General features: G+C 44.7%; 1 protein-coding gene across 11 annotated transcripts in view; it reads right to left on the minus strand.

Annotated features, from left to right (window-relative positions):
- Window positions 1-26,925, minus strand: part of CIITA (class II major histocompatibility complex transactivator) — an 807,875-nt gene that overhangs the window by 97,524 nt on the left and 683,426 nt on the right. For 10 of the 11 annotated variants that reach the window (XM_069647820.1, XM_069647816.1, XM_069647817.1 and 7 more), the window contains 2 exons: window positions 6,780-6,830; window positions 4,390-4,470 (listed from right to left, as the gene is read on the minus strand). In XM_069647820.1, the coding sequence (XP_069503921.1) occupies window positions 4,390-4,470; window positions 6,780-6,830 (132 nt within the window). The remainder of the gene's footprint in view (window positions 1-4,389; window positions 4,471-6,779; window positions 6,831-26,925) is intronic. The other variant, XM_069647824.1, reaches the window with a different exon arrangement.

Consider the following 26,925-nt stretch of genomic DNA (forward strand, 5'->3'; position numbering starts at 1 on the left):
AGTAAGGCTAATAGTTAAGGTAAGGGGCAGAAGGAGGGGCATGGAGTCTCCCCCTGCATTAAGTAAAAAAATAATAATAATTCGCTAATTTCTCCCATTCGTTTATTTGTCAGTAATCAACTGTTCATTACCATCCAGAACAGACTTTTTGGGACTATCCTAGAGGGTGCTTTCGGTAAAATATGTGCAAATAATGCATTTGAAAACATATTTTCTTAGTAGCATTGGTTAAAACTAGTTCAGTAACTTTTTAAACTGTCCAGCTCTGGGCAGAAAACGTTGTCCATCCTGTAAAATAACCCCCAAAAAAACAGTTCCATATAGGTACGGGTAGTATAAATCAGTGGCAATGCGCTCGTCTCGGAAGCAAGATGACGTAGAGCAACACAGGTTCGAGTCCTGGGTCTGCACTTAGAAACCTCTTCGGTGTTAAGCACGTTATAAAAAAACAATTCTATTAGTTCATTAATCCTAGAATCATGGGCTGGAGCTTCGGGTCTTGGCCTGTCTGGATACTCTTTATAAGGCAAGTGATTTATATTTAAATGAAATCATGGGTGGACAAGTTTATAAAGATTTAGAAAATACGTTTTTAATAAATTAAAAACGTTAAGGCTTTGTTGTTCTTAAGTGATGTTGTTGCTTGATTCCGCACTTTGCAATCTGAGCTATGCTGTTGACATTGCTGATCAAGTAAGAGGCCAGTAACCACCATGACATGAATTTCATAAACCTAGAATTAATTTATGGACCCTTTGGTGTTCATCTATATCGACCAGATTTTGAGAAGGAGCTCATAATACGGGCTTCTGTTTCTGAGATTGGCCTGGAGACAATGTTATGAAAAACTCGCTTTTAAATGTCAGATAACACAATTATTTAGGTGTGGAAACTAAATCTAGAATAGAAATGTTGTGAACTTAATTGCAGAATAGATATATGTTGACACGCCATATGATATGATGTGGCATTTATAATGCACCTGTACACAAGTGTTACTAGGCGTGACAAGACACAGTGGGGGGACAAAGGGAGGACAAAACAAACGATCTTACTAGGCCTTGTGTCGTTCATATCATGCAAGTGCAGGGGGGAGGAAGAGAAGTGCCAGGGGGAGGGAAAGGGGAAGTGCAATCAGGTTGTGGAGGAGCCTGGTGCCCAGACCAGCCATCGCAGCAGACAGGGGGGTCAGAAAGGGAGAGAAAGAGAGCAAGCAGAAGCAAAAAGGAAGTGTTAAACGGGATATCATATCGCGCCTCCTTTGTTGTATATATTGGCCTAAACCCAGTCGCTCTGCGAAGAAAACCGCGTTGCAAAGTTCCGATCTTCGATTGACTTAGCCGCCATTTTAGGTCCGTCCGCCATTTTTATTTCTATTCTAAAGTGATTCTGTGTTCTAAAATGGTGGACAGTGTTTCCCGGTTGTAACTAAGCCGTCCTGCACCTTGTACTTTAGTTAATGTGTAATCTGTCCATTGGCCAAATGTTTGGGTTGAGTAAAGAGACCTTGTCCCATGCCTGACTTGTAGACAGAGGATTGTCTGCGCCAACAAGTCCGATCCGCAGACATACATGAACTACAATGTTGTACAAATAATGAACGTGGACACTAGCTGAACTGCATTGTATAGGACATGTGTTAAGGCTTATTGTTAAATCCAAGAAAACACTGTTGCCATTGTGACTTGTTCACATGTAAACTGAGGATGATCCATATGCATATAGTTGGACAAGCCAGAAGTGAACTTGGCACAAACTCTAGGCCATGTATTATTAACCTGTAGAGGGGCTGGACATTATGATTGGAAATGTATAAAATGTACAACTATTAAGACATCCAGTACCTCTCACTTCTCATACCGAAAGGGCTGGTATTCGCTGTGATGTACTGAGGGCCAGATATCTATCTGTATCTGATACTTTGTTTCTTTGTAACTGTACAGTTTTAGAATAAAGATCTGTGAATCTTTATAAGCCCGTGTTTGGTGGATCAGCCTCGATATTTCCTTTTGCTTTTACAGAAGGTCTTGAGCTGCTTCCGGAACTTGAGGTGGTCCTGCTCTAGATTTAGAGGGGCAGGGAGGCCATCCCAGAGGGAGGCACCAGCAGAGGAAAGAGATCTACCTCCCACTCTCTGCCTGGAGAAGCATCTGACCATCAGAGAGTTGGAGGTAGCTGAGCAAAGGGCTCAAGAAGGAAGATGTTTAGGAAGAGAGAGTTGGATGTAGTGTGGGCCCCAGCCCCAGAAAGCCTTCTGGACCATTCAGAGGGTCCCTGGAACTAGAATAAAGGCAGACATTACTGTACTACCTGCTGGTCTTGTCAGGATTCCACGCTAAGTGAAAGTACTCATACATTTTAATGCCAAACAATTTCTATTATTTATGTGCCATGGTTTAATATTCCCTCTGAACAAAAGGCTATTATTACAATTCAGCAAGTAGGGTGATAAAACAAACCCCCCCGGACTCTGGCAACTCAACCTTCAAGAATGCGACTCAAATATATACTCGGAATTGAATGATAAAAATGTTTAACAAAATACGCAGGCATACAAACGCAAAATACATTTATTTCAAAGCATTTTTAATGTAATTGATGCCCACACATCTTTCAAGGGGAAAGGAATGAGAGCGTTGACAACAACAGCATACACGGCAGAAGAATGGGTCACCATAGTACACATCCTTTAAGACATCATTTAAGACACTTAGCAAGCCCCGCCCACCTGGTGCTTTCCTGGTTGCTGCTCTTTTTCCCTACTTAAGGAGCCCTACATCCTCTTTTCCTTTGTTGATGGGGAGTAGGTGCAATTGGATCTAGGTCACCTGGCCTAAGCGCCACCCACCTTCTTAGCCCTGCCTCTTCCTTCCTGCTCTTAACTCTTAGATCAAGGGTGTCCGAAAGTGAAGGGCAGACAAAGAAAAGGTCAATTCCTGTTTGGACCTGTTCGGACCAGGAGGATCCAGGGCCCGAAACCCCTGCTCAGACAGCAGGTAAGCATGCACCACCATGTGTTTACTCCCTCTGTCCCCACCGGCCATCCCCACCCCCTTTTGTCCCCCCATGATGTTCCCTTGTGCCCCCCCCTTCCCGGACACAGGTGATGCCTGTTTTGCTTGATTCTTCTACCCTGCTCCCCCTTGCCCTCCAGCCTACTTCTGCAGGAGTCTGTCCTGATAGGTTCTGGTTTCACCATCACCGTCTTGTGGCCAATGCTGGATTTGACTTTTATGGACTTCATTGATTCACAGTGCGTCACCCTTTCTCAACTCTCATGCTGGACTTCCCTTGCTTCTTGTACCCATGGTGGCTCTGAATCATGCTGTTCCCATCTTCATCTTGTATCCTGGCTTGTAACATTATGTGTTACTTCTGACTTCTGCAATTGTATTCGCTCTTCCCTCTTGCTTCTCCACTCTTTTGACTGCTTACTCTCTGTTCTCTCCTTCTCTCCCTTTCTCCCTTTTCCTATCTCCTCCCCGCCTCCCCTTACTTTCTTCTATGCACTTACTCTATCAGAATTGACCCTGGACCTAGTATGATAGCAACCTCGGCTGTCTCCTCCCCCCACCCCTTGTTTGTCCCCCCCCCCACCCCTCCAGCACTATCTGAAATGTTGTCAGGCCTAGTACGATAGTCGGTTGTTTTTTTCCTCCCCTCCCTTTCTACACCCCTCACCTTTTTTTTTCTCCAGCTCTACTAGAAATGTTGTCAGGCCTAGTACGGTAGTCGCCTGTCTGTTTCCATTTCCTTCCCACTCTCCCCCTCTCTTCCTTAACTATGTATTAACTCGTGCACTCTGAAATGCTGTCAGGCCGAGTACGATAGTTAATTTCACATCCTTATTGTTCATGGCCTGTAAGAAATTCATTGTACTTTCCCTTGTTCACTCCCTTGCCTTGAAGCGCTTTGAAACACATTATGTATAGGCGCTATATAAATAAACTATCATATCATTACATGTGCATCAGAATCATAAACAGAATTAGAGATGTCATATCACTCTAAGGGACTTCATAAGCAAGAGGTACAACTCATGTATTACTCATGCCCCTGGTGATGGGCATTACTGCATGAAGCTGTGTGTAGTCATTTACATATCACAAGTATTCTTCTTCTTATTATTATTTTTATTGTTATAGATGTTGTAAAATTCTTCATGGGCAGATAATGAATCCCAGTGACACATGCACCGAATTATCGAATAAAAGCAATTCCAAAAACGTCATTAAAGAAATTACCCAACACAACACCCACAACATTGACATAGGACATCATCAACGATTGTTTAATGGGATCACTCCGAGCACAGATGCCTGATTCAGAGTAACGGTACCCATGATGATGTCATTTTCACATATTAGCAAAGACATGAAGTCCACTTACTCAAGATGCTGAAGTGATGAAAACGCGGGTAGAAGCCTCACAAGTTTTAGGAAGCCATCAAGACCAGAGACTGGGCCGAGCCTGCAAGAATACGTAACATTTGCCTCATTGCTCTCCGCAGGTAGATGCACTGTATGATGATGATGATGATGCATGGACAGCAATTCATTGATAATGCAATGCTGACATTTAACAGTGGCCTGATAGTGACCATTTATACTAATGTGACCTCCTCTACTTGAGAGGACCTGACGAGGATTTGGGCCTGCTTCAGTGAGCACCCGAAGTGAAAAGCAAGGATCTGCTTGACACTTTACTGCACTTGTTAGGAGCTTATTGACACACAACCTACTAGCAAGGAGCCAAGTAGATCTTTGCTAAGATGTACACGTCTCTACGTGTCTTTAATTTGAGCTACGAATTGTTTCAACAATTATCTTTGTAGGTTTAGCTGTGGCAGATTTTTCACCCTTCTAATTGTGCCTAAGCCATGTCACTCCAGATGTAATATTTTTCATTTTGCAACTGTTATTCAGAAAGACTTACATTTCCACTAGAAGTTGGATAGTATTGCTCCCAATTAACCACGTTTCTGTATCCAATAGAAGAGCAAAGTCAAGGTCCAGAGAATAGTATCCATGACAGATATAGCAATGAACATCCACCTGTTCATGCATTTTCATTTTTGATTTTTATTGTAAGGTTTGTTGTTATTTGGAGGGTATTTGGTGAAAAACAAATATGCTGCTTTTAATCCGCACTGAGTCTCGCCTGAGGAAGTGTTTGGCAAACATAATACAAATACTGACATCACCAAATACATTTTTACCACAATGGATTGTATGCCCTGATCATTTCCGGAAGGATTCAGTGAGCTCCTTTGGTCCGGCAGAGTTACTAGATAATCATTATTTTATAAGAGAATATTATCTGCATGAGATGATGACTGAAAGTGTTATCATTAGTAATACGTGTTTATCTGTTGAGTTGTTAATGACCCATGACAGTTGTATAAATAGCAGTTTTAGTATCATAGGATTGAGAAGCCAAATCCAGTGGTTCCCTCTATATTGTTGTATGGGTATCAAGAAGCACACAACATTCCTACATATCTTTTTATTAGACAGTGAGAATATGATTGTGTTTGCATTTATGAACAGGCTGATGTGCAAATATGTTGTACAGCCACGAGTAGGTCTTGACACCCTATGTTGTCAGATGACTTTTTGACCTCTAAAGATGTTGCTGAATCTGGGACATAATGTCTGAAGAGACCCGGGGCCAAATTACAGAAACTTCGCACTAATGCAAGTGCAAAGGTGCACCGTATTAGCACTAGGACAAAGCTAGTACTAGACACAAATAATTTCCCTAGTGAATAAAATGCACTTTCAATGCATTTTTGCAAGTTTGCTCTAGTGCTTGCAAAAATTCCATGAAAGTGCATACTTTTTTCACTACGGCAATTTCTGCCCTAGTTCTTATACCGAGATAAATTACACTTGTCACGGTGCAAATATTGCCCTAGTGCTAATAGGGTGCAACTTTGCACTTGCACCAGTGCAAGGGTTCTGTAATCTGGCCCCAGGAGGTGACTCCTGTCCATGAGAGGCTACCAGCGTTGAGAGAGAGGCCATAGTGGTGGACATTAAAGCTTGGGCTTGCTTTGGCAGAGAAGCATGCTTCATCCTGCCCTGTCTTTGCTACACTGCATGATGTTGAGGTTCAGAGCCGCTTCACGTACCACAGTTTGGGCCTGATTTATGGAATTGTTAGTGTGGTGCAAAGTGACTTTGTACTGGTGCAAAGTGACTTTGCACTGTCCAACAAACACCCTGATTTACAGAAAAGTGCAAAGTGTATTTTTGCACTGTTGTGTAAATCAGGGTGTTTGTTGCAGTGCAAAGTCAATTTGCACTAGTACAAAGTCACTTTGCACTGTGCTAAAAATTCCTTAAATCAAGCCTTTTGTGTCCCGGCCTGTTACACAGATCTCACATTAGTGGTATGTATAATGTAAGTCTTAAAACTGTTGTTGAGCTGATCTCTCCCTTAGCTAGATGACTGAAATAAAATACTCTAGGTATTATCTAGCAAGTGGGTGTGGTTTGCTGAACATTCAATATGATAGCACCAATTAGTACAGGCGTATTGGCCTTTTCTTTTTTTCAGATGGAACATTGGAGAACCTTGTTTTGACATAAAAAAAACATGAACTTGGTACATCGTGCAGGAAAGAAACACAGATTGACTAACATTGGGTACAGTAGATAAAATACAAATTATTAATTTTACCACAAAATATTTTGGTTGGGACACAATGCTAAACACGCCGAACTTATATCATTTTAATTGATGAAGTGCTAAAAACGGGAGCATGCCTTACTTACGCAAATTCTAATTCCTTCAACGTCTTGACTGCGGGAACTTCACAAATATTGCTTAAAACAATAATGGAAAAGCACAATAGAGTTAAAATAGTTAGTTGAAGTAGAACAATATTAACAGTTTTTTTTTTTTACAAACTTGTTCCCTAAATGCTCCTGGTTCATTTTATTTAATTTATTTTGGCATTTGTACAATCTGGGCAGGTGTAAACCTTTTGTACATTGTCTCTGTTCAAAAAGGCAGTGCTTTATAATTCATATGAAAAAAAGTTTATCTTCATAATTATATACTTGCCTCCCATGGGGACAATTGTGCCTGTTACTTATCGAGCCAGTCAAGACTGATTGGGTGGCATAGCTATCCCTCTCCTGAAATCAAGCAGTGGGCAGCACATTGTATATGTTACTCCTTTTTAAAAGGGGTGTGGTAAATGGCCGTCTCACGATTTGCTTTATTGCAACATGTTGAGTTATTCTTTATAGAAACATAGTAATATATAATTGAGGAAGCAGAAGAAAGTGATAAGAATTTAAAATTAATAAATAAATAAACAAAGAACTGACTTTTCATTTCTCAAAACTGTCAGTTCAAATCCCAGCTTCACTCCTCAGTGACCACAGCATGGTAGATTATCAGCCGCATAATCCATCCCCAACACATTAATACAAGAATGGTGACTTAACGCCATGAACACCCGGCAGTTCGGCTGTATGCAGTGGGGGATCTGGACGAATGGGTATGTGGATTGAACGACAGAAAAGGACATATGTAGCTGTTTTGTTTCGTTTTATTCTTCAGGAATGTCCAATTCAAATTGTTTAGGGAAAGGGTGATCTGCAGTCAATGAGCGCCAATATTTTATACTCCTCAATAAATGTTACACGCATGCACAATAAACATGCGTGGAACAATAAAATTGGTACAAGTGACAGGCAAATGTGTTGAAGCCAGTCACTCCTACTGTGCGCCACGCAAGGCAAATGTGTAGACGTCAGTCACTCCTACTGTGCGTAGGAGAAACCGAGCCTGGACATGGTCAGGAGCCAGTGTCCGGCGGGCCGCTTTTGCAATTTTAGGTTGATCAACGTAAGCCTTGGTTTCTGATTCCCCCCACCCCTTTTCCCTGCAAAAAAACATCTAACCAATGCACAAACATTGAAGAGGAGCTTGTGAAGGTTTTACATTGTCTGCTCACTTCTGTGCCCAACGAGGTGGGTGCAAAAGGGGGCATATATTCCAGATGAATGCGGTAGCATGAGCTTCAGACCATGCCCACGAACCCTGCCTAGTCACAAAATAAGTGCTGCAAAGTAAAGTGTGGCACATACGTCTATTTCGACCCTGGAACCCCTAGTAGGACAATGCCCTCTTCATTGTAACAAGAAGAAACCCTTTGTATACTTGAGTGAACAAGGGGCTTGCACCGTATAAACAACGGTACAATGCCTTTGCAACCATCTCTGACAAAATTACATTTCGTTTGATCATCTTTCCTTTGAGTGTTTGCAGATGTGCAGTCTGCCTAAGTATACGTATGAATCTGCTAATAGGACATTTTTCAAAATGGTAGCTGTAAATATCGTAAAAAAAAGAGATTCAATTTTTAGAAGATATTTCAACACCTGAGTGGATAATTTGCAGCGCTTTTGGACACATCATTAAATTAACAGTCCAGTCACACTTGTCCTTTTAATTTACATTATCAACAATTTGACTTGAGAATCGCCAGTAGGCCCCACGACATTTAGGTTGTGACTCAAAAACAAAAAGGAATTTTTGCTCAAGATTGAGAATATTTGTATTTATATGCTTTGCAGTATTTGTGAAGCAGAAGGTTCACTGTTCCCAAGGATTGTCCGTACTAATGGTAGTCACAAGGCGAGAGCTTGTGTCACCAGGGGTGTGTTGCTCTCAGATAAGAGTTCTCCGGGTGGAGTGGATGTGCTACATTTTCTCACACCATGGAGTATGATATGAGTATGTCTTTGGCTAAGGGTTGGTCTGGCTTCTAGGCCTTCAATGGCAACTGGGTGTCAGTTTTAGTGTGGATGTGTTGTGTGATGAATCTATCGACATCATCATTGACTCTCTGGGAATCTCTCTCCCCATATGGCCAGGGAAAGGCACCCACTACCTGATCCTAACCCTGGGGTTGGCTGTCTGAGGGAGGACCATATGGGGGTATACAACCCTCGTGGGATGTAGGTGAACTCGCTAGCTGGAACATTGTATCCCCCTTTCCACTCAGGGTATGGCACCAATCCCTTAACTTCCCATTCCCATATTGCATACTCTAATATACAACCAGAACATCCAGTCCAGACTGACAAGGCTCTTTCATACCCTTGTAGTAAGATGACTGAGACAAAGAACAGCACTAGAGCAATTCAGAGTGCTGAAGCCAGGAAGCGCACAGTAGGAGTGACTGGCTCTAATTGTTGGAAGGATCCGATATGTTCTGGGATGTTTAAAAACATCAAATGTCAAGAAACATGAAGAACCACTACTTCCGATGTGGGTTGGGAATAGGAGAAGAAACAAGTTACAGCAGAGAGCAAGAAAGCTCCCGGAGGCACAGTCGGTTCACTACGTAGAGGCCAAGAGGAGAGGAACCTGTGGAACAAAGGCAAGGCATTGTGGGTACCGGACAGCCGACGCAACTCTTGCAAGAGGAAGAAGCCAAGTCAATTGTTGGATGAAACAAGTGAAAGCGGGTCGATAACCCAATGGTTGAGTGAAGAAAATATAAAAGCGTGGAACTTCTACATATTGAGAAAGTCCTGGCAGAAGAGTACACCAGGCAACCTGATTGCGAGTCTGGGACCCACACCCAAATACAAGTGAGCAATTTGAGAAAGTCCTGGCAGGAGAGTACACAAGGCAAACTGATTGCAAGTCTGGTACATGCACCCAATTGTGTTACGACATTTGTTTTGAAGCAAAGGAGGAGAGTTAGCAGACTGACAGAGGAGGGCCTGGGACTCACTCTCAAGTTTGCCAATACTCTGCATATAAACTGAGATCAAGAAGAGGGAGTCATCATCTTGAGTGTGTGAAATCCAGGGAAAGTGAGTTATTCCTCCTGGAACTTGAACATTGTGACTGCCAAGAGGGCCAAGATGTTATGCTCACCTGGCTCCCACAGAGGCGTCGATCTGAACGGGACAGCTGCGGTCTCCACCAATGTGACGCGTAGGACCGAGATGATGGACTGGACTGGCTCACCTAGCTTCGTTTGCTTGGCCTGTAGGAATATTCTTCTGCAAATGGAGAAAGGGGATTAACCACCCGTGGAGTTGAGCGTAAATCACCCCACCCCCGCTGTTCTCCCCACAGATCACCTTTGATGTCCCCTCTTATAGTCTCAGCTGATGGTTTGAAAAGATGAGCTCTCCATCCTGCATTGAGCGCAGGGGCGCGTTGATAACCAGTTGCTTCACTGGCTTGAAGGAATTGGTGAGTTCCAGAACAATATTGACTCCAAAAAGTATGTCGTTCGTAAGAGTTCACATATCTGACTTTCACTCTTGTCCGATTCCTTGCAGTTTGCAGCTTGACCCCAGCGAAGAGTTCCTCGTGGTAGCTGACAAAGTTCAGGTAAGGATTTGGCTTATCCTACACAGTTCAATAAAATAAGGCCAGCATGTAACCTGTTGCTTGCTCCCTTATTCAGTTGTGGAGAGAAAATATGAAGTTCGGGGAATAATGCCTCCGGTGGTAAAATTAGGTACGTCTATTGTGGTGAGAAGAGTTCCCCTTGTTTGTCCCTTTGTCTCACCTTGTTGTCCTTTTGTTCCCCTTAGGGGCCGGGGTACGGCGAGGATGCAATGGAGACTGAGCCGACCCATGAAGAGGAATAGTACCCCCGGCGGTAATCAGGTAAGTCTATGGGGGTAGTTACTATTACCTCTGTTTATTCCCTTGGCTCACCTTTGCTGTTCTTGTGTTCCCCTTAGGTGCCAGAGTGCGGCGGGAACGTGCAGAAGGATGTGATGGATCGTGAGGATGCTGCGAAGGCCGGTGAGTTCAGCGTGGTGCTGCAGCAGGCGAGGCGGCGCGCGTAAAATGCTTCTTTCTTCCAGCTCGAAGGCGCGGTGGATCCAGAATTCAGGTAAGGATCGAAGGTTTTGCTCTTATTCTAACCTCTTCTCCTTCTGTTCCTCCCTTTTTCTAGGAGCTGCAGACTCGAGGCTCGCGTAGCAGAAGACTGGCAGACACGGTGAGCGTTACGCTGCTGGATGCAAAATAACGCGAAGCGTGTGCTGCTCTTCAGGTGTGGTTTAAATAGCCTCCAAAGTAGTCCCAGGTAAGTATTCCTCCCCAGCCCCACCCGAGTAAAAAATAGTCCCTAGGTAAAATAGTCCCTTCCAAGCCTCATTTGGCTTGGAGCTCTGCAGCATGGTCTGCATCAGGTAAGCTTGCAGCATGGTCTGCATCAGGTAAATTCTACTCTATGAGCCTGGCGCCATAGGCGCCAGGACCACACCCAAACAGCCCCTACCAGGGGTTTTTGGGCTTGCTCAAAATAACTTGATGCCTGCTTCCGGGGTTGCTGGACCTGGTCTGGTTCCCCAGGGGTAGGCATCATGACAGCACTCCCCCCCCCAAGGCCCCTCCTAAAGTCGTTCTTCCCCGTGGTTTTGGTTTGTCTGGGAAATTTCAGTGGAATCTTTTCACCAATCGAGGTGCATGCACGTGGTCACTAGGTTCCCAAGACCTTTCCTGTGGTCCGTAACCTTTCCAGTCGATTAAATAAAAAAGTTTTGACTTCACCATCTTGGAGTCCAGGATGTTCTTAACTTCAAATTCAGGTTCCCCGTCTATAAGGATGGGGTCTGGTGGCTTGGTTAGTCTTGTCCCTGGTTGCACTGGCTTCAAAAGTGACACATGAAAGACGGGTTGAATTTGCATATTAGCAGGTAAGTGTCATGATGCCTACCTCCAAGGAGCCAGGTCCGACCCAGCAACCCCAGAGGCAGGCATCATTTCCCCCAGGGGAGTGCCAGCGGGCCCAAGCTGGGGCCCTTTGGACTCAGTCCTGGCACCTTAGGCGCCAGGCTCATGTTGGACCTCTGTCCTGGCGCCTTAGGCGCCAGGCTCATAAAGCTAGACATGTGTGCAAGTGTTTTAATGTGCACTTACCTGATGCAGACCATGCTGCCACATCCAGGCCCTCTTGAGGCCTGAATGGAACTACTTTACCTGTGGGACTACTTTCCACCCGGGAGTGGTCGGGGAAGGATACATACCTAATCGGAGGAAGGATACACACTTGGAACTTCTCATCCAAAGCTATTTAAACCACACCGGATCAGCAACTCACTCTTCGTGTTGTTCTGCTCCTCGCAGCTGGACGCTCACCGTGTCAGCTCCTGCATCTGGACCTCAGCCACGCCTGTCAGTATCCTGGGTCACCTGCAAAGAGAGTCAAAGACCTTACCTGCTAAATCAGCACCACAGAGACTTCACATCGACGATCCTGAAAAGGAAGACATCATTTTAAAAGCATTTCGCTACGATCGCTGCAGCGCTGCATTTCACTCACCTTTCCTGGACGCCACCATCTTCAGCAGCGATCATCCGGATCCACAGCCACTTCCCAGAGCCTAGAGAGAAAAAGACAAGAACAAGGTGAGAGAAGGAAGGGAATAGGAAAAGCTCAGTTTCCTTCTAAGTCTTACCTGTTGGGTCATTCCCATTTCATTTCGGGTCTTGCCGCTTCCAGGCATCCGGACCCCGGCCCCTATGGGGAAAAAAGACAAAGACATTGAATGAGCGAATGCAAAGACATTACCCGAGCGCTCATCCAGAACTCACCTGTCATTTACTGGAACTGCGCGTTTCACTTCGGGTCGGCGCCATATCTCCGGCATTCCGAACCCCGGCCCCTAAGGGGAAAAAAGAAAATGAACATTATTATTAAGCTTGGACTTTTGAACTTGCAACAGAACTTTTACAGAGCCTTACCTGAATAGTCAAGCTTACCTGAACTCCCATCAATCCTCAATCCAGTGAAGTAACTGGGTTTCAACGCGCCCCTGCATCAGAAGCAGGATGGAGAGCTCATCCTTCCTAACCCTAAGGTGAGACTTCACGGGGAATCGTGGAAGGGTATCGTGGAGGGTTGGAAGAGAGTGGGAGGCTTGAGCATAACTCAGTCAGTAGGTAATACTCCCTTTTCACGCACAGGGGAATATTCCTGCGAGCCGGAGAAGCATGAGTAGAGGGGCCCTTCCTGTCCATCTTCAGAGTCCTGCGCTTCACCATTGAAGAAGCATCAGCACTCGAAGCCAGACCTGCGCCTCCGTGGGAATCAGGTGAGCGTTACAGAACGCGAAGCCTACCCACAATTTCCCACCCGGGCGCTATGGAGACTTCCGAGACTGACCAGCTGGCCCAGCTTTTGGGGGAATTACGGGCGGAGGTGCACTCAGCCCGCCAGGAGACTAACGCTCTCAAAAGAGAACTGATCTATTCCAAGGAAAGAACAGATGACCTAGCCAAAAGGTTATTACAGGCCCAGGCAGGGCACACTCCTTTACCTAGTTCCGGAGACATTTCCACATCAATGGGTTTGAGTAACCCGGTACAACTTAATCTACCTGGACACATGCCTTTGGCCCCGCCTGAACGTTTTGTGGGGGATCCCAAGAAATATGCCGTCTTTATGAACCAATGTCGTTTACACTTTCTATGCAGACCCGGAGCCTTCCCTAACAATCAGACCAAGGTAGCCTTTATACTATCTTACCTCAGTAGCAGTGCTGCCGATTGGTCTATTCCATTGGTAAATCAGGATGATCCCATTCTCCAGAATTTTCAGGGCTTCCAGGCCAGCATGGAAAGATTGTTCGCTCGACACTCTCAAGGACAGGCCCTTGATAACGAACTGCTATCCTTACGACAAGGTAATCAGGATCTTCTGTCCTACATTGCCACCTTTAACAGACTGGTTGTGGAAACTGGATGGCCAGAAAACAAAAGGATCACATTGTTTCATCGAGGCCTGCGCGGAGAGCTTAAGGATGTTCTAGCTCAGATAGTAAACCCACCCCAGGTCTGCGCAGACTACATAGACTTGGTGGTTCAACTTGATCACAGACTTCAAAATAGAAAAGCAGATCGGTTCAAGTATGAAAACCGAGTACCGATCAAAACCCACGCTAACTCCAAGAGTACCGACGTATCTGAACCTATGCAAATCGGTGGTGTTAAAGGACCATTAACGCAGAAAGAACGAGAGAGAAGGCGGCAAATGCAACTTCGTCTGTATTGCGGAACTTCCGGTCACTTTCTTCGAAATTGTCCAGTTAAACCACTTAAGAAGGTGGTTGGAGCTACTGATAATGAATTATTGACACCTGATTCGGGAAACGACCTAGCCCGACAAGCGTAGGGGTCCGCTTGCCGAGCTTCAAAACTAACTCTTTGACCTCGCATTTTGTCATGCCAATGGTGCTCGTGGACCCAAAACAGCCTCAGCAGTTGCATGCTATAAAAGCATACATCGACAGTGGAGCTATTGGAAATTACATAGACCGTGAATTGGCTTCCAGGATTAAGCTTCCTCTCCGCCCGAAAGTAACCCAAGATGTCATCACTACAGTAGATGGAACCGAAATAGCCTCAGGGCCTGTAACGCATTCCACTGTTGAAGTGACTCTGGTGGGTCAGGATGGACATCGGGAAACAATCGTGTTTGATGTGATCAAGGCCCCACAATTTCAAGTAATTCTTGGAATTCCTTGGTTGGAAACACATAATCCCAGAATTGACTGGCAAGCAAAGAATATAAGTTTTCCTGATTGTGAACCAACTTGTTATCCAAGAAATCCAGCTATGGGTCTAGCCTCAGCAACTTCCACCCCTGTACAGCTACCGTCAGAATACCAAGAATTCCAAGACGTTTTTCAGAAAGAACAGGCTAACACGTTACCTCCCCATTGGTCTTATGATTGCCAAATCAATCTGGTACCCAATGCTCAACTACCTTGTAGTAGGATTTATGCTCTTACGGAACCTGGGAACCTGCATTTGCGTCAGTATTTAGATCAGTACCTAGCCAATGGTTTTATTCGCCCATCCAAGTCTCCTGTCTCTTCAGCTCTGTTCTTCGTGCCGAAAAAAGAAGGCGACCTTAGAACGTGTATAGACTATCGCGCCCTAAATAAAATAACGATTAAGAATCATTATCCTCTGCCCTTGATCCCTGAGCTTATCGACCAGGTGAAAGACGCTTGTGTGTACACCAAGTTAGATCTCCGAGGAGCTTATCACCTGGTGCGCATAAAAGAAGGCGACGAATGGAAGACTGCATTCTGCACCAAATTTGGGCTCTTCGAATATCAGGTGATGCCCTTCGGGTTGTGCAATGCACCTGCCGCCTTTCAGTACTTTATGAATGATGTTCTTCGGGAACTTATCGATGTCTGTGTCATTGTTTACATTGACGACATCCTGGTGTACTCTTCTTCAGAATCTGATCACAGAAAACATGTTAGGGCAGTTCTTGAGAAATTGCGCCAGCACAGACTATTTGCAAAACTCAAAAAATGCGTTTTTCATACCACATAAGTTGAGTTTCTCGGATTCATCCTGACACCTCAAGGATTTGAATGGACTCGCGAAAGGTGGACGCCATCCTCAAATGGCCATCTCCTAGCTCGGTGAAGGGAGATCAGAGCATGCTCGGCTTTGCCAATTTCTATCGAAGATTTATCCCGGAATTTTCCCGAACAGAACAACCCATCACCGCTCTCCTAAAGAAAAACAAACGCTTCAAATGGACTCTTGAGGCCGAACAAGCCTTCCAGGACCTGAAAACCAAATTCACCTCTGCACCTGTATTGAAACACCCGCACCCAGATCTCCCGTACATAGTGGAAACCGATGCATCCAGTTCGGCCATGGGAGCTGTCCTGTCGCAAAGAGACCCAAAAACTAACCAACTACACCCAGTGGCCTTTTGGTCCAGAAAATTTTCACCTCCTGAAATCAACTACGCAATTACCGATAAAGAGTTACTGGCCATCAAATCTGCTTTCAAGGCTTGGCGTCACTACCTTCTCGGGGCAAGACACACCATTACCGTAATTACGGACCACAGAAACTTACAGTATTTAAAGACGGCCAAAGCTCAATCTTCACGACAACTCCGATGGGCTCTATTCTTTGCGGAATTTGATTTTGTAATTACCTATCGCCCTGGCTGCAAGAATGGAAAAGCGGACGCCTTATCCCGGATTGGCATGGAAGAACCTAATTCGAGCTTAGAACCTGTGCCCATCATATCTGAGCAAAGAATCTTAGGCTTAACTTCATTGCAAACTTTTGTGGACATCCAAACACAAGTAAAACAACTTCTAGACTCTTCAACCTTATTGGAATGGAGTCAGAAGGGTCCTCATTACACCGTTAAGGATGACTTACCCTACTTCCAGGAGCGGTTGTTTCTGCCAAGTAAAGAATTCCAAGAACTTGTTATTGCCCATCATCATGAATCTTTAATGGAAGGACACCCTGGTATCGCTAAAACGGAGGAAAAAAATCAAACGTCACTTCTGGTGGCCTTCTTGGAGAAAGGACATAAAGTCTTTTGTTCTGTCTTGCGGAATTTGTGCCCAAAACAAGGCTCAAAGGAAAAGGCCAGCCGGCCTACTTCAACCCTTGGATATTCCACCGGCACCATGGCACACCCTGTCAATGGACTTTGTAACCGACCTGCCTCCTTGTGCTGTTTACAACACAATCCTTGTAATTGTGGACCTATTCACCAAAATGGCCCACTTTATCCCTTTAAAGGGTTTGCCTTCTGCTTCCACCTTGGCCAAGGAATTCCTGGAGAATATAGTTCGCATACATGGTTTCCCTTCCATATTAGTCTCGGATCGTGGAAGTCAATTTATCTCCCATTTTTGGAAGAAGTGTTGCCAACTAGCACAAATAGATGTGCGGTTATCCACCAGCCACCACCCCCAGACCGACGGACAAACCGAGAGAACCAATCAGACTCTCGAGCAATATCTTCGGTGCATGTTACACCAATCCGAGTTAAATTGGAAAGACATCCTTTGGATCGCAGAATATGCATACAACAATTCAGTGCATTCAGGAACCGGACAAACCCCCTTTTATACTTTGTATGGTCAACATCCTCGGACCTCTGACATAGATCCACCTATGACCCTGGAAATGCCTGCAATGAATCATCTGCATTCCACAATAACCCGAGCCTTCAAAGAAGCTGCAACTCATTTACAGCAAGCCAAGAAAAAGTATAAAGAAAACGCTGATTTGCACCGAAGTAAAACTCCTCCTTACCAAGTAGGAGACCAGGTATGGCTAGCAACTAAACATTTATCCCTCAAGGGCCCGCGAACCTTCAATCCCAGATTCATAGGACCTTATCCCATCAAGGCTATAATCAACCCAGTGGCCTTTAAACTGGATCTACCGTCCAACATGCGTATTCATCCAGTTTTTCATGCATCACTTTTGAAGCCCGTACAACCAGGAACCCGATTGTCCAAGCCTCCAGATCCAGTTCAAATTGAAGGGGAATTAGAATTCGAAGTTAAAGACATTTTAGACCCCAAGGTGGTAAAGTCGAAACTCTTCTATCTTGTTGACTGGAAGGGATATGGACCTCAGGAGAGATCATGGGAGCCTAGTAACCATGTCCACGCACCTCGATTAGTACAAAGGTTTCACCGGAGATTTACGAACAAGCCAAAACCCCCGGAGGGAAGAACCTTGGGAGGGGCCTTGAGGGGGGTACTGTCATGATGCCTACCTCCAAGGAGCCAGGTCCGACCCAGCAACCCCAGAGGCAGGCATCATTTCCCCCAGGGGAGTGCCAGCGGGCCCAAGCTGGGGCCCTTTGGACTCAGTCCTGGCGCCTTAGGCAGGGAAATCCCTCTTAAGAGTTACGGCAAGATAGGACTTTCTCCAACCCTTTTTTTTTACTTTAATGAAAGTCTTCGCCAACCACCACAATGCCCTTGTGTCTGAGTCTTACCCCTGGTTCCTTACAGTTGAAACAATCACTTGCGAAAGGAGAGTCAATTCTCTTCCACTCATTTCCTGAGCAGCGAATGGCCAGGTTCTTTAGGAAAGAAAGCTTGTTGGAACCATGTGCATTCCTACACAAGGGTGGGTTTTGAAAAGTATCTCCTCGCCTGGAAAGTCCTGAGGCCTGGTGGCATTGAATGGAGATAGCTATAGAGCTGTGGGATGCTGGATCACTCTTGGGCTGCGCTCTTCTGGGAATTATCTGCACACTTCACCATTCACTCACAGGCGCTGCAGCTAGCTTAGATGTAGATGTAGTTTCATCTTAAAAGAGGGGGCACACTGTCCCTAGATTCTGACAAACTTCTGGACTGCAAGGACATGCAGAGAGAAACTAAACTGAAGCATTGTTGATTCACCCCACTCCCTACCGCAACACACACAAACTGTGCCATTCCCCAATTTCACTACTCAGAAATGAAGACTGCTTATCTTCTGAACTTGATTGCGCTGGGATGCAATGTACAGATAATTATAAGTACAGCATTCTGTTTGGCTCGTGCTTTTCTCCTCTGGCGAGGGAACACTCTTCAGACCGATCTGCGGGTTCATACCCGTACTGCTGTATTGATAAGGCTAATAATACTGCCATTATTCGGTCACTCTACTGCATGTCCGATTAAGTAAGGACCAGTCAATGTTTTTAAATATTGTCAGATCATCGGGGTCACCCGGAAAAATGTGATGTTTCCCATCATTGCTATTTTGCATGTTTGAAACAGAAGGGCTCTGTCTGCTGAATTGGCTTTATACAGTCCGTGTTTACTCCCTGTTGCATGGTGCATACTACTAGGGATGGTAGCATTAAAATAACTAACACTGTACTATGTCTTCGGCACTATTTTGGATATTTCTGTTTGCATTTTAGAGTTCAGGGGGAGACTGTCAACAAGATATACATATTTACATTTCAAAAATGGAATTTGCATGGCTTATTGCTACCTAAATGGAAAGCTAATTTACAAAGACGATGGCTATCTATGTTTTTAATATCCAAACATGAATAAGCTTCATAAGGCACATACAACTACATGTTTCCCATGTTTTGCCAAGTTTATTCGAAAAGGAGGTTTGGTGGTGTTCACAGGTGGGTCCTATATTGTCAGCTTTGCATTTTGTTTTAGCAATCACAATTCACGGTGGTACTGCTTCAGTGCTGGGAGTAACATATGCACCTTTTTGTGAGCTGTGAACAGAGCTAATAGAGTAGAATACTTCTACTAATTAGTCCTCGCAAGGAACAGGTTAATTAAATTAATGTACACTGTATTACTCTATGCTTCTCACAATGATTCAAACAAACATTTAATTTCTTATTCAATACATAGATTTTGTTAGGAGTATAGCAAGGAGACAGATGGGATGTGAGAAGGGACCCAAAGTCTGTGTGAGTTGTTTGGCTGTTTCCCACTACGACGAAGTCCGCTCCCTAATCTTGGGGACTGAGTGCAGGGCAGTTAAAGGGGCTGGGGGCCACCCCGAGGTAATGGATGTTGGCCCGCCCCAGAGGATGTAAACAGGGGATTCCCAGACCACCCCAACAGGGCCCCTGTACTAAGGCAGGGGACAGTCACAGAAGCATATGCATCCTTTCCAACCATACATAGACATATGACCACCTGGGAGCAGTCACATGAGCATATTCATACTTCCCAACCCTTTAGATATCTATCACCTTCTAAAGGGTAGTCATAGGAGATTTTGCAACACCATCATCCTTATTGAAGCCCATGGTCACCTGTGGAACAGACATACAAGCAATTACTCCCCCAATCCCATACTGATTTGCAGGGTCCCCCAAGGTGTATTCACAGGAATTCTTACCCCCCCCCCCACAACAGCAACTGATATGCAGGATCAGTCACAGGGGCATCCATACCCACATTGCTTACGCTAATATACAGGACCACAAATGAGACAGGCCCCCATGACAATCTCCTTTGCCACAAGGGAAATAGTCATGGGGCCTTCAGACCCACACTATCTTCCCAACCGTACCATTGACCACCCACCACAGAAAGAAGGAGATGCCAGTAACCCTCAGACTCGTTCCCACAAGGTGAACACACTCTGAGAGCCATTCAGACCCTCTAAGAAGACCCAAGCATTTAGCCTAATGAAGGAAGCCTCTATCTTAAACGGAACAACCATACAACATTTCAAAGTCCCTGACGAGACAGGAAATAAATTGGGGACTTATACCAGAGAAACCACTTCACATTGTGAATCAGCCTTGCACAGCCCACCTAATCCCTGTAGTTACAAAGTTGCGCTAAAAAAGGAGGACATGATTTGCACGTAACGCACAAGCAAAGAATCAAACAAACCCCATTCTCGCAGTGTTGTGGGAATTACAAATGTACACATTCACCATAACGAAAGAGGCTTACATGTATCAGACAGCTTCCTATGCTTAACAGAATAGTTTATAACCCGAGGGTCACACAGCAGGTGAATTGAGGGATGCAGACTAATGCGGGCAATGGTAGTATCGTTTGCAGTGTGAGGAAATCACCAGCCCTGTCTGCTGCCTTAAACCCAGCAATTGCCACCCTGCCTGCTGCCTTAAACCCAGCACTTGCCAATTGCTGGCTGCACTACCACTGTTTGTTGTCTTTATTATTTATTTATTATTATTTATCTGTTTCTCTTTTGCTCCGCACTTTCCACTTCTCCCCCCTCCATGTACTTTTCCCCTCCCGCTCGCCCATGCACTTGCGTGTTCTCAATGTCACAGGGCCTAGTAAGATCGTTGTTTTGTTCTCCCCTGTTCCCCTCCCTTGCCTTGTCATGCTCTGAAACACTTGTGATATAAATAAAATATCAATATCAATATTAAAAATGCCATTCTGGAATCCAAGATTTTGGCAGGCCTCCATGTAACCTCAGACCCACTCTCTTCAAGCCAGCACATGACCCACTAACAAAACAGCACAGCCCTCAGTACGCAGATTAATCATTATCAATATAATTATGCACCATACAAGGGGAAGAGAGACCCTTCTATAAAAAGCAGCCAATTCAATCAGGCAGGGTGGGGAGTTTGAGTAAGAGTTGGAGGAATGAGTTTGGCAGAGAGTGGTGAGAGAGAGGAGTACTAAGAAGAGATCAGTAAGGCACAGCTGGAGTTGGATGGAGAGAGAGTTGTCATCAGGGAGAAGAGAGTTGTTGGGGAATGGAGGATACAGGCCATCAGAGAAATAGAGAGAGATATAAGGAGGTTGGAGGAGGGGAGAGGGCCATCTGGAGGAGAGAATTGGAGGTTGGAGGAATTAAATTAGGAGGGTGGAGGCAGACGCTTATATCAAGGAGGAGGGGATTTATCCTCAGGAGGTGAAGATATATGATGAGGCTGGTGGATACTTTATTCGATCTAGAAAGAGAATGTGTGGGGAGGTTGGAGAAGAACCATCAGAAAAACAACAGGCCAGGAGGGGCAATGGGTGAAAGCCCTTAACATTAGTGACAGAGACAGAAAAGCAAGAGGGGGAGACTATACCCTGAAGAGGTGGGAGGAAACCAAGCACCCCTAGAGAGAAAGATCAGAGTGGTTCCAGTCAGTCCAGGCCAGAATGTGGATCTGGTGGGAAGCGCTATGAGGCAGTGCAATTGAACCAGAGATCAGAGCATGTACAACAGGTGGGGTCAGAGAGAGGCTCTCCTGGGCACCGGGGACCTAGAGCAGGGTACTGCAGAGAGGACAGGAAATATATGCCTGACTTTGAGATGTGCGAAAACCAATCCAAGCCAAAGAGGTACAACCCCTGCCTAAACCTTCAGGCTTTTCCCAAGCGTGAAACCTGCCACCCGAAGAAAAATATCAGGGGCATTGATTGGACTTTGGAGCAGGGCCCGACCGAAGCCAGTAACTGGAACTTTGTAATCGACTTTTTGCTGTATGTTTTCACTGAGCGATTGAATCTGGGGAAACAAGATTACAGCTTTCTATTCTTGCTGCTTCCCCACCCTCATTGGACGTTTACCCCCTTTTCATGAACAGAGAACTTCCAGCAGTCTAATTGCAGCTGTATATCAGCACCAGATGTAATAAAAATGATCCAACCTTCAATGCCCATTTAGAGGGCCACACTGCTTGCAACCACTTCAAGTCACAGTAATGATCATGTATGGTCAGCTCTGGACACCATTTTGATGTTAACTTTCACAATAGAACAGTTTTCGTTTCCATAGGCCACCACCATTGGTTCAGAACGTCTCCTTGCATGACTTTCAGTTTCACATCGTGAGCAAAGGTTTAAGATTATAAAACATATACCCAGAGTTTAGTTACTAACAGAAGCAACACATAAATAAAGTTACTGTTTACTGGTTATGAAATGATGTTCATGCACATTTGTTAATAGTGCCCGTAGCCCCTGGTTCAAATTGAGTGATTCATATCTAAGGTTTAATGCTTAAGTGAGACTTGGCATATGTATAGATGCCTTTGTTTCTTTTCCATAGTTTTAGAGTTCTAAATGTATAGGTTTGTTTTATTTTATCACTATACAAAACCACGGAATTTAGTAGAGCAGAAGTACATGGAAAGTGACCACCATTGAGCCTGAACTTGCTTTTCAACCAACACGCCTTTTGCAGTTGTCCCCCCCCAACTTTCATGGCACACCATTTTGTCCCCATTAATTTGGCTGGGGCACCTTTTCTTCAGATGTCATGTACCCCCCCAACATTTTCAGTAAAGTTACTTCACTGCTGTTGAGCAGTATACAACCCGTACAATGCTCCTCAGAGGTGCCTTATTTCAGTATGTATGATGCTCGGCAGCGTTTCCCTAATATCTAGCGCATAAGTAGCTCTGGGGCGGGGGAGTCGAATTCACTGCAGCTCCCGTGCCCTCCCCCAACCACAGGAAATGCCTTTGCATAAAAGTCCCTATACTTTCAATGGGACTTATTCGTTTTGGGTATCAGGTGGCGCTAAAAGCGCTACCTTTAAGCCGAAACTATTGTCATTAAAATAAGAGCTTTAACATAAGAGCTTGAAATAGGGGCTTTGAATGCGGGTCTCTAATGCTTTTCAACGCAGATGACATATGAGGATAGATTTGTGTTGTTTGGCTATGTGTCCCACCCATTTAATGACCATCTTTGAGTCAAATCTATGAGATGTTCCTGCCATTCCCACCCATCTTCCCTCAAACCACACCCTCTTTTGCACTCTTTACCTCACTGAATTTGTCAGCCATTTTGTTTCCTACAGAGCCGCCATTTTGAAATGTAGTTGTTTACAGTTGTATGTCGGTGTAGCACATCCAAATTTATAATGTTACGTTTTAATAACAGTAACGTATAAAATTGCACCGTTTTTTGCCATAATTTTGATTTAGTTGTAAAAAAGGAATCCATTACACACATTTTAATAAAAAGGATATCTTTTCTTTAATTCATTAAGCCTGGTTGGGCCGGTACATTTCTGACAGTGTTTGCACTACGTGGAATTGTTATTCACAGGGTTAAAGGTCAGGCGCTGCTTGCAATGTTTGGCTGCAGCTCACAGGCTCAGCAAGTCTTTGCGGATGTTGCGTAGTTTTTGAGTTGGCGTTCTGAAAAACAGGTACAGAAGGGGCACAGGGCATTGGGCTTATGTTTACTGTGCTTATGAGAAGGGCCCAGCTGCCGTGTTGTTTGTTGATTACTTGAACTCTGTTATTTTGTTTGAAACCTGCAGCTTAATCACATCTGCCAAAGCCATGCTGTGTAGACCACTCATTTACAGCCTCCTTGATCTTACATTGTAGAGAAGTGGACGCACCTTAATGATGCCACCAATTTATTTAACACCTAGTTTATATTTCATAGGGATCTTATGGATAATGATGGGTTCCAATGTCTTGTTAATTTGTATGACCACAGTGAAAGCACAATGTGTTCATAGTTATTTAGGTCTAGTGGGTTTTAGGAATGTTTCTTGAGAAGGTAAGTGATGAGTGGCTAGGCTATTGGGGTAAACTTTTATTTTTTGAAGCTGTGGCTAAACAAAGGGGATGGCGAGTGCACAGTGGCGTCACTAGGGTTGGTGACACCCGGTGCGGTAACTCATGGTGTTAACCACCCGAGTGACGCCACTGGTCGTCCCTGCAAGAACTCAAACTTGCGAAATGCAAGTTAACTGCTTGTCTCATGCAAGCGCGTATCCCATTGAGCTATCCTGCAGGCATCAATCCTTTATTTGGGAATTCATTGAGCTGGCGTGCATGCACCCCCTTTCCAAAAACTGTGCATAGCTAAACTTTGCCTGTACACAGCCCTGCTTGATGCACGGCCAATCAATACCGCCAATCACACTTTGGATGAGTGTGATTGGCGGTATTGATTCTTAAGTCTGGAGTGTCCCTCCAGTCTTAAGAAAGTAAAGAAAGTAAACACGGTTGCACAGGACACCCTTTGCATGACCTGTCATTGTCAGCGCCCGGGGTGTTGCTAGGTCTGGAAAAGATCAGGGGCTAAGCTAATGTCGGGACTGGCGGGATTCGGGGCTATAGTCCCTGAGCTTCTATCCGGGGCTACAACCAAAAGACCCGGGGCTATAACCCCCTCAGCCCTGCTCCCCGACCCCTTAGCAATGCCTCAGCGACTCCTCTGCTTGGCATTAAGGGTCAAGTTATTTTCTGTGCATTCTGCGGTGGAAGTTCCAGACCTGCACAAAAAAACCTTCATCCTTCCGAGGTCGATATAAGGAGTAGCATAAAATGCGGTAATAATGACACCTGTTACTACTGTGCTTGGCAGCGGGAGGAATGCAGAGCATACATTATGATTCTCGTGTGAGGCAAGGAAAGACACATGCTGGGCTGTGGGAGTCTGTAGCTCAAAGTTGAGCTGAGGCGCCAATCGCAATAGAACTTTCTACAGGTGTGCTAACGGGTGGATGCTGAGAGCTGCATCACCCACAGACTGGCTGAAGAACCGACCAGCCACGATGCGTGGGCGTTGGGTGGATGAGTTGAGTCATCAATGGATAGATGAAATGTGGTATAAGGTGAGGGTTGATATTAACCATTTATGTAGCGATGAGCTCTTAAGATATTTGTTAGGTTTTTATCTGCCCCTGTCCATGGTATGTGTGCTTGTGTCGTAACTGGAGTGTTGATCTAGAATGTTTGAACTGGAACTAGCATGAATGTTCTACTGTGCTGTGAGTGTTCCTAGAGAAACAGTTGGGACCTGGCACTGAATGGAAGAGGGGGCCGGTGGATGTCTCTCCCTGCCTATGTATTTTACCTGACTGCCCTAATGTATTTACCTAAAGTCTGTACCTAGTAAAAACCTGTCGAACCCATGAACGGCTTCACTCGCATACTTTGACTTCAAAGCATGAACTTAACAATATTGCTTTGCAGCGATTAAATTACAAACTTGATTATTACAAAAAAGGTAGCAGGCGCCCCTCTCTCGAAAGAACACGGCATGATAACATGTTCATTAACCACTTTGAGAGTTCGCAGCCATCTGCTTTTTGCTTTTGCTCACTGTACCTTTCACAGATGGGAAATAACTATTTGCATATCAGTCTTTGTCCCGACACATGTGCAGTCCAGCACCAAAATGCTATAGCAATTCCCTTCTGAACAAGAGTACCAACAGCAAGCCCATACAAGTGTTTCAGCCTTGTTGGGCCTCATCGGTGAGGTGGAGCTGTGCCCCTCTAAGCACAGTGAGCAGGGAGTCCACGTCTGGTTGCCCCCAGGTAACATAGGGTGACCAACCCCAAGTTCCTTCCAAAATTACAAAAAAGGTAGCAGGCGCCCCTCTCTCGAAAGAACACAGCACGATAACCTGTTCATTAACCACTTTGAGAGTTTGCAGCCATCTGCTTTTTGCTCACTGTACCTTTCACAGATGGGAAATAGCCATTTGCATATCAGTCTTTGTCCCGCCCACATGGGCAGTCCAGCACCGAAATGTTATGGCAATTCCCTTCTGAACATGATTACCAACAGCAAGCCCATACACATGTTTCAGCCTTGTTGGGCCTCATCAGTGAGGTGGAGCTGGTCTGGTTGCGGTATTAAAAGTAGAGAGGTTTCCCTCGTCTGGGCATTAAAAATTAGAAATGGAATAGACATCAGTAACTTCTCCTTGTAAAACCGCAACATGAACATAAAAATAGGAATTAACAATGTTGAGCCAATAGCATATCACATGACACAGGGTTTGGTGTATCACATGACCGCCATTTCCTGATATGAAAACACAACGGATTTGCACGCGTTCGAGTTCCTTTTGAACGTTACAAGTGGACGCGTACTAACAAGGAGCTTCTTTCGTTTTGAGACGGTAAGTAATCGCGAATAGCACGGGGGTGAATAAGTAGCTTGAGATCTGAGCAAGTAAACGCCAGCACATTTCTTCGCTCTGTTAAAACATATCGTGAAATTACATAGCTTAAAATGCAAGCCGTTTCAGTGGAATGAAGCCGACCATTTAAGAAAGGTCTTCTAGCTGCATAAATAGCCTGAATTTAACACTAAATTCTCTGGAGGTTTTAGAGTAATGCCCCAGCTAATGCCGTCTCCCTTTTGTAAGTAAGTGGAGTATAACCTATTTCACTTTTCAACAGATCGGAGGTGTTGCACACATTTAGCACACCGGAACGGTGGCAGATCAAAATAAGAACTGAATTCTTACAACAAATAGGAAGATTATTAAGAAGAGACATCCCCAAACGTGTTGTTGAGACAAAACTGCAGGTGAGTTAGAACTATTTGTTAAACTACGTGCTAGGCAAATAACATATCACATAACAATAAGGGCTAAATTAAATCTGCCTTTTTTGTAGGTAGCCTGTAAGGCCCCTGAGAAGACAAGACACTAATATAAGGGTCGGCCATCTAAAGCTCAAGTCCCAGAGTATTTGTTTTAAAGGTTAGTGCACAAATTGGGCATTATTGAGTTTTTTTGCCCTGTCAATCCCTTCCACAAGACAACCAATTTTCTTACATTTGAATTGTTTTCCTGATATTAGTCTTTTAACATATTTTTTGTAGTGAGGAAACGACTATTAGACCGTTTGGGTTAGGATTGATTTCCCGAATAGAAGCAATTTGTTTGCCCTGAA

The sequence above is a fragment of the Ambystoma mexicanum genome, chromosome 2q (genome assembly GCF_040938575.1).
Source record: "Ambystoma mexicanum isolate Mex_15411 chromosome 2q, UKY_AmexF1_1, whole genome shotgun sequence".
Lineage (NCBI taxonomy): Eukaryota > Metazoa > Chordata > Amphibia > Caudata > Ambystomatidae > Ambystoma > Ambystoma mexicanum.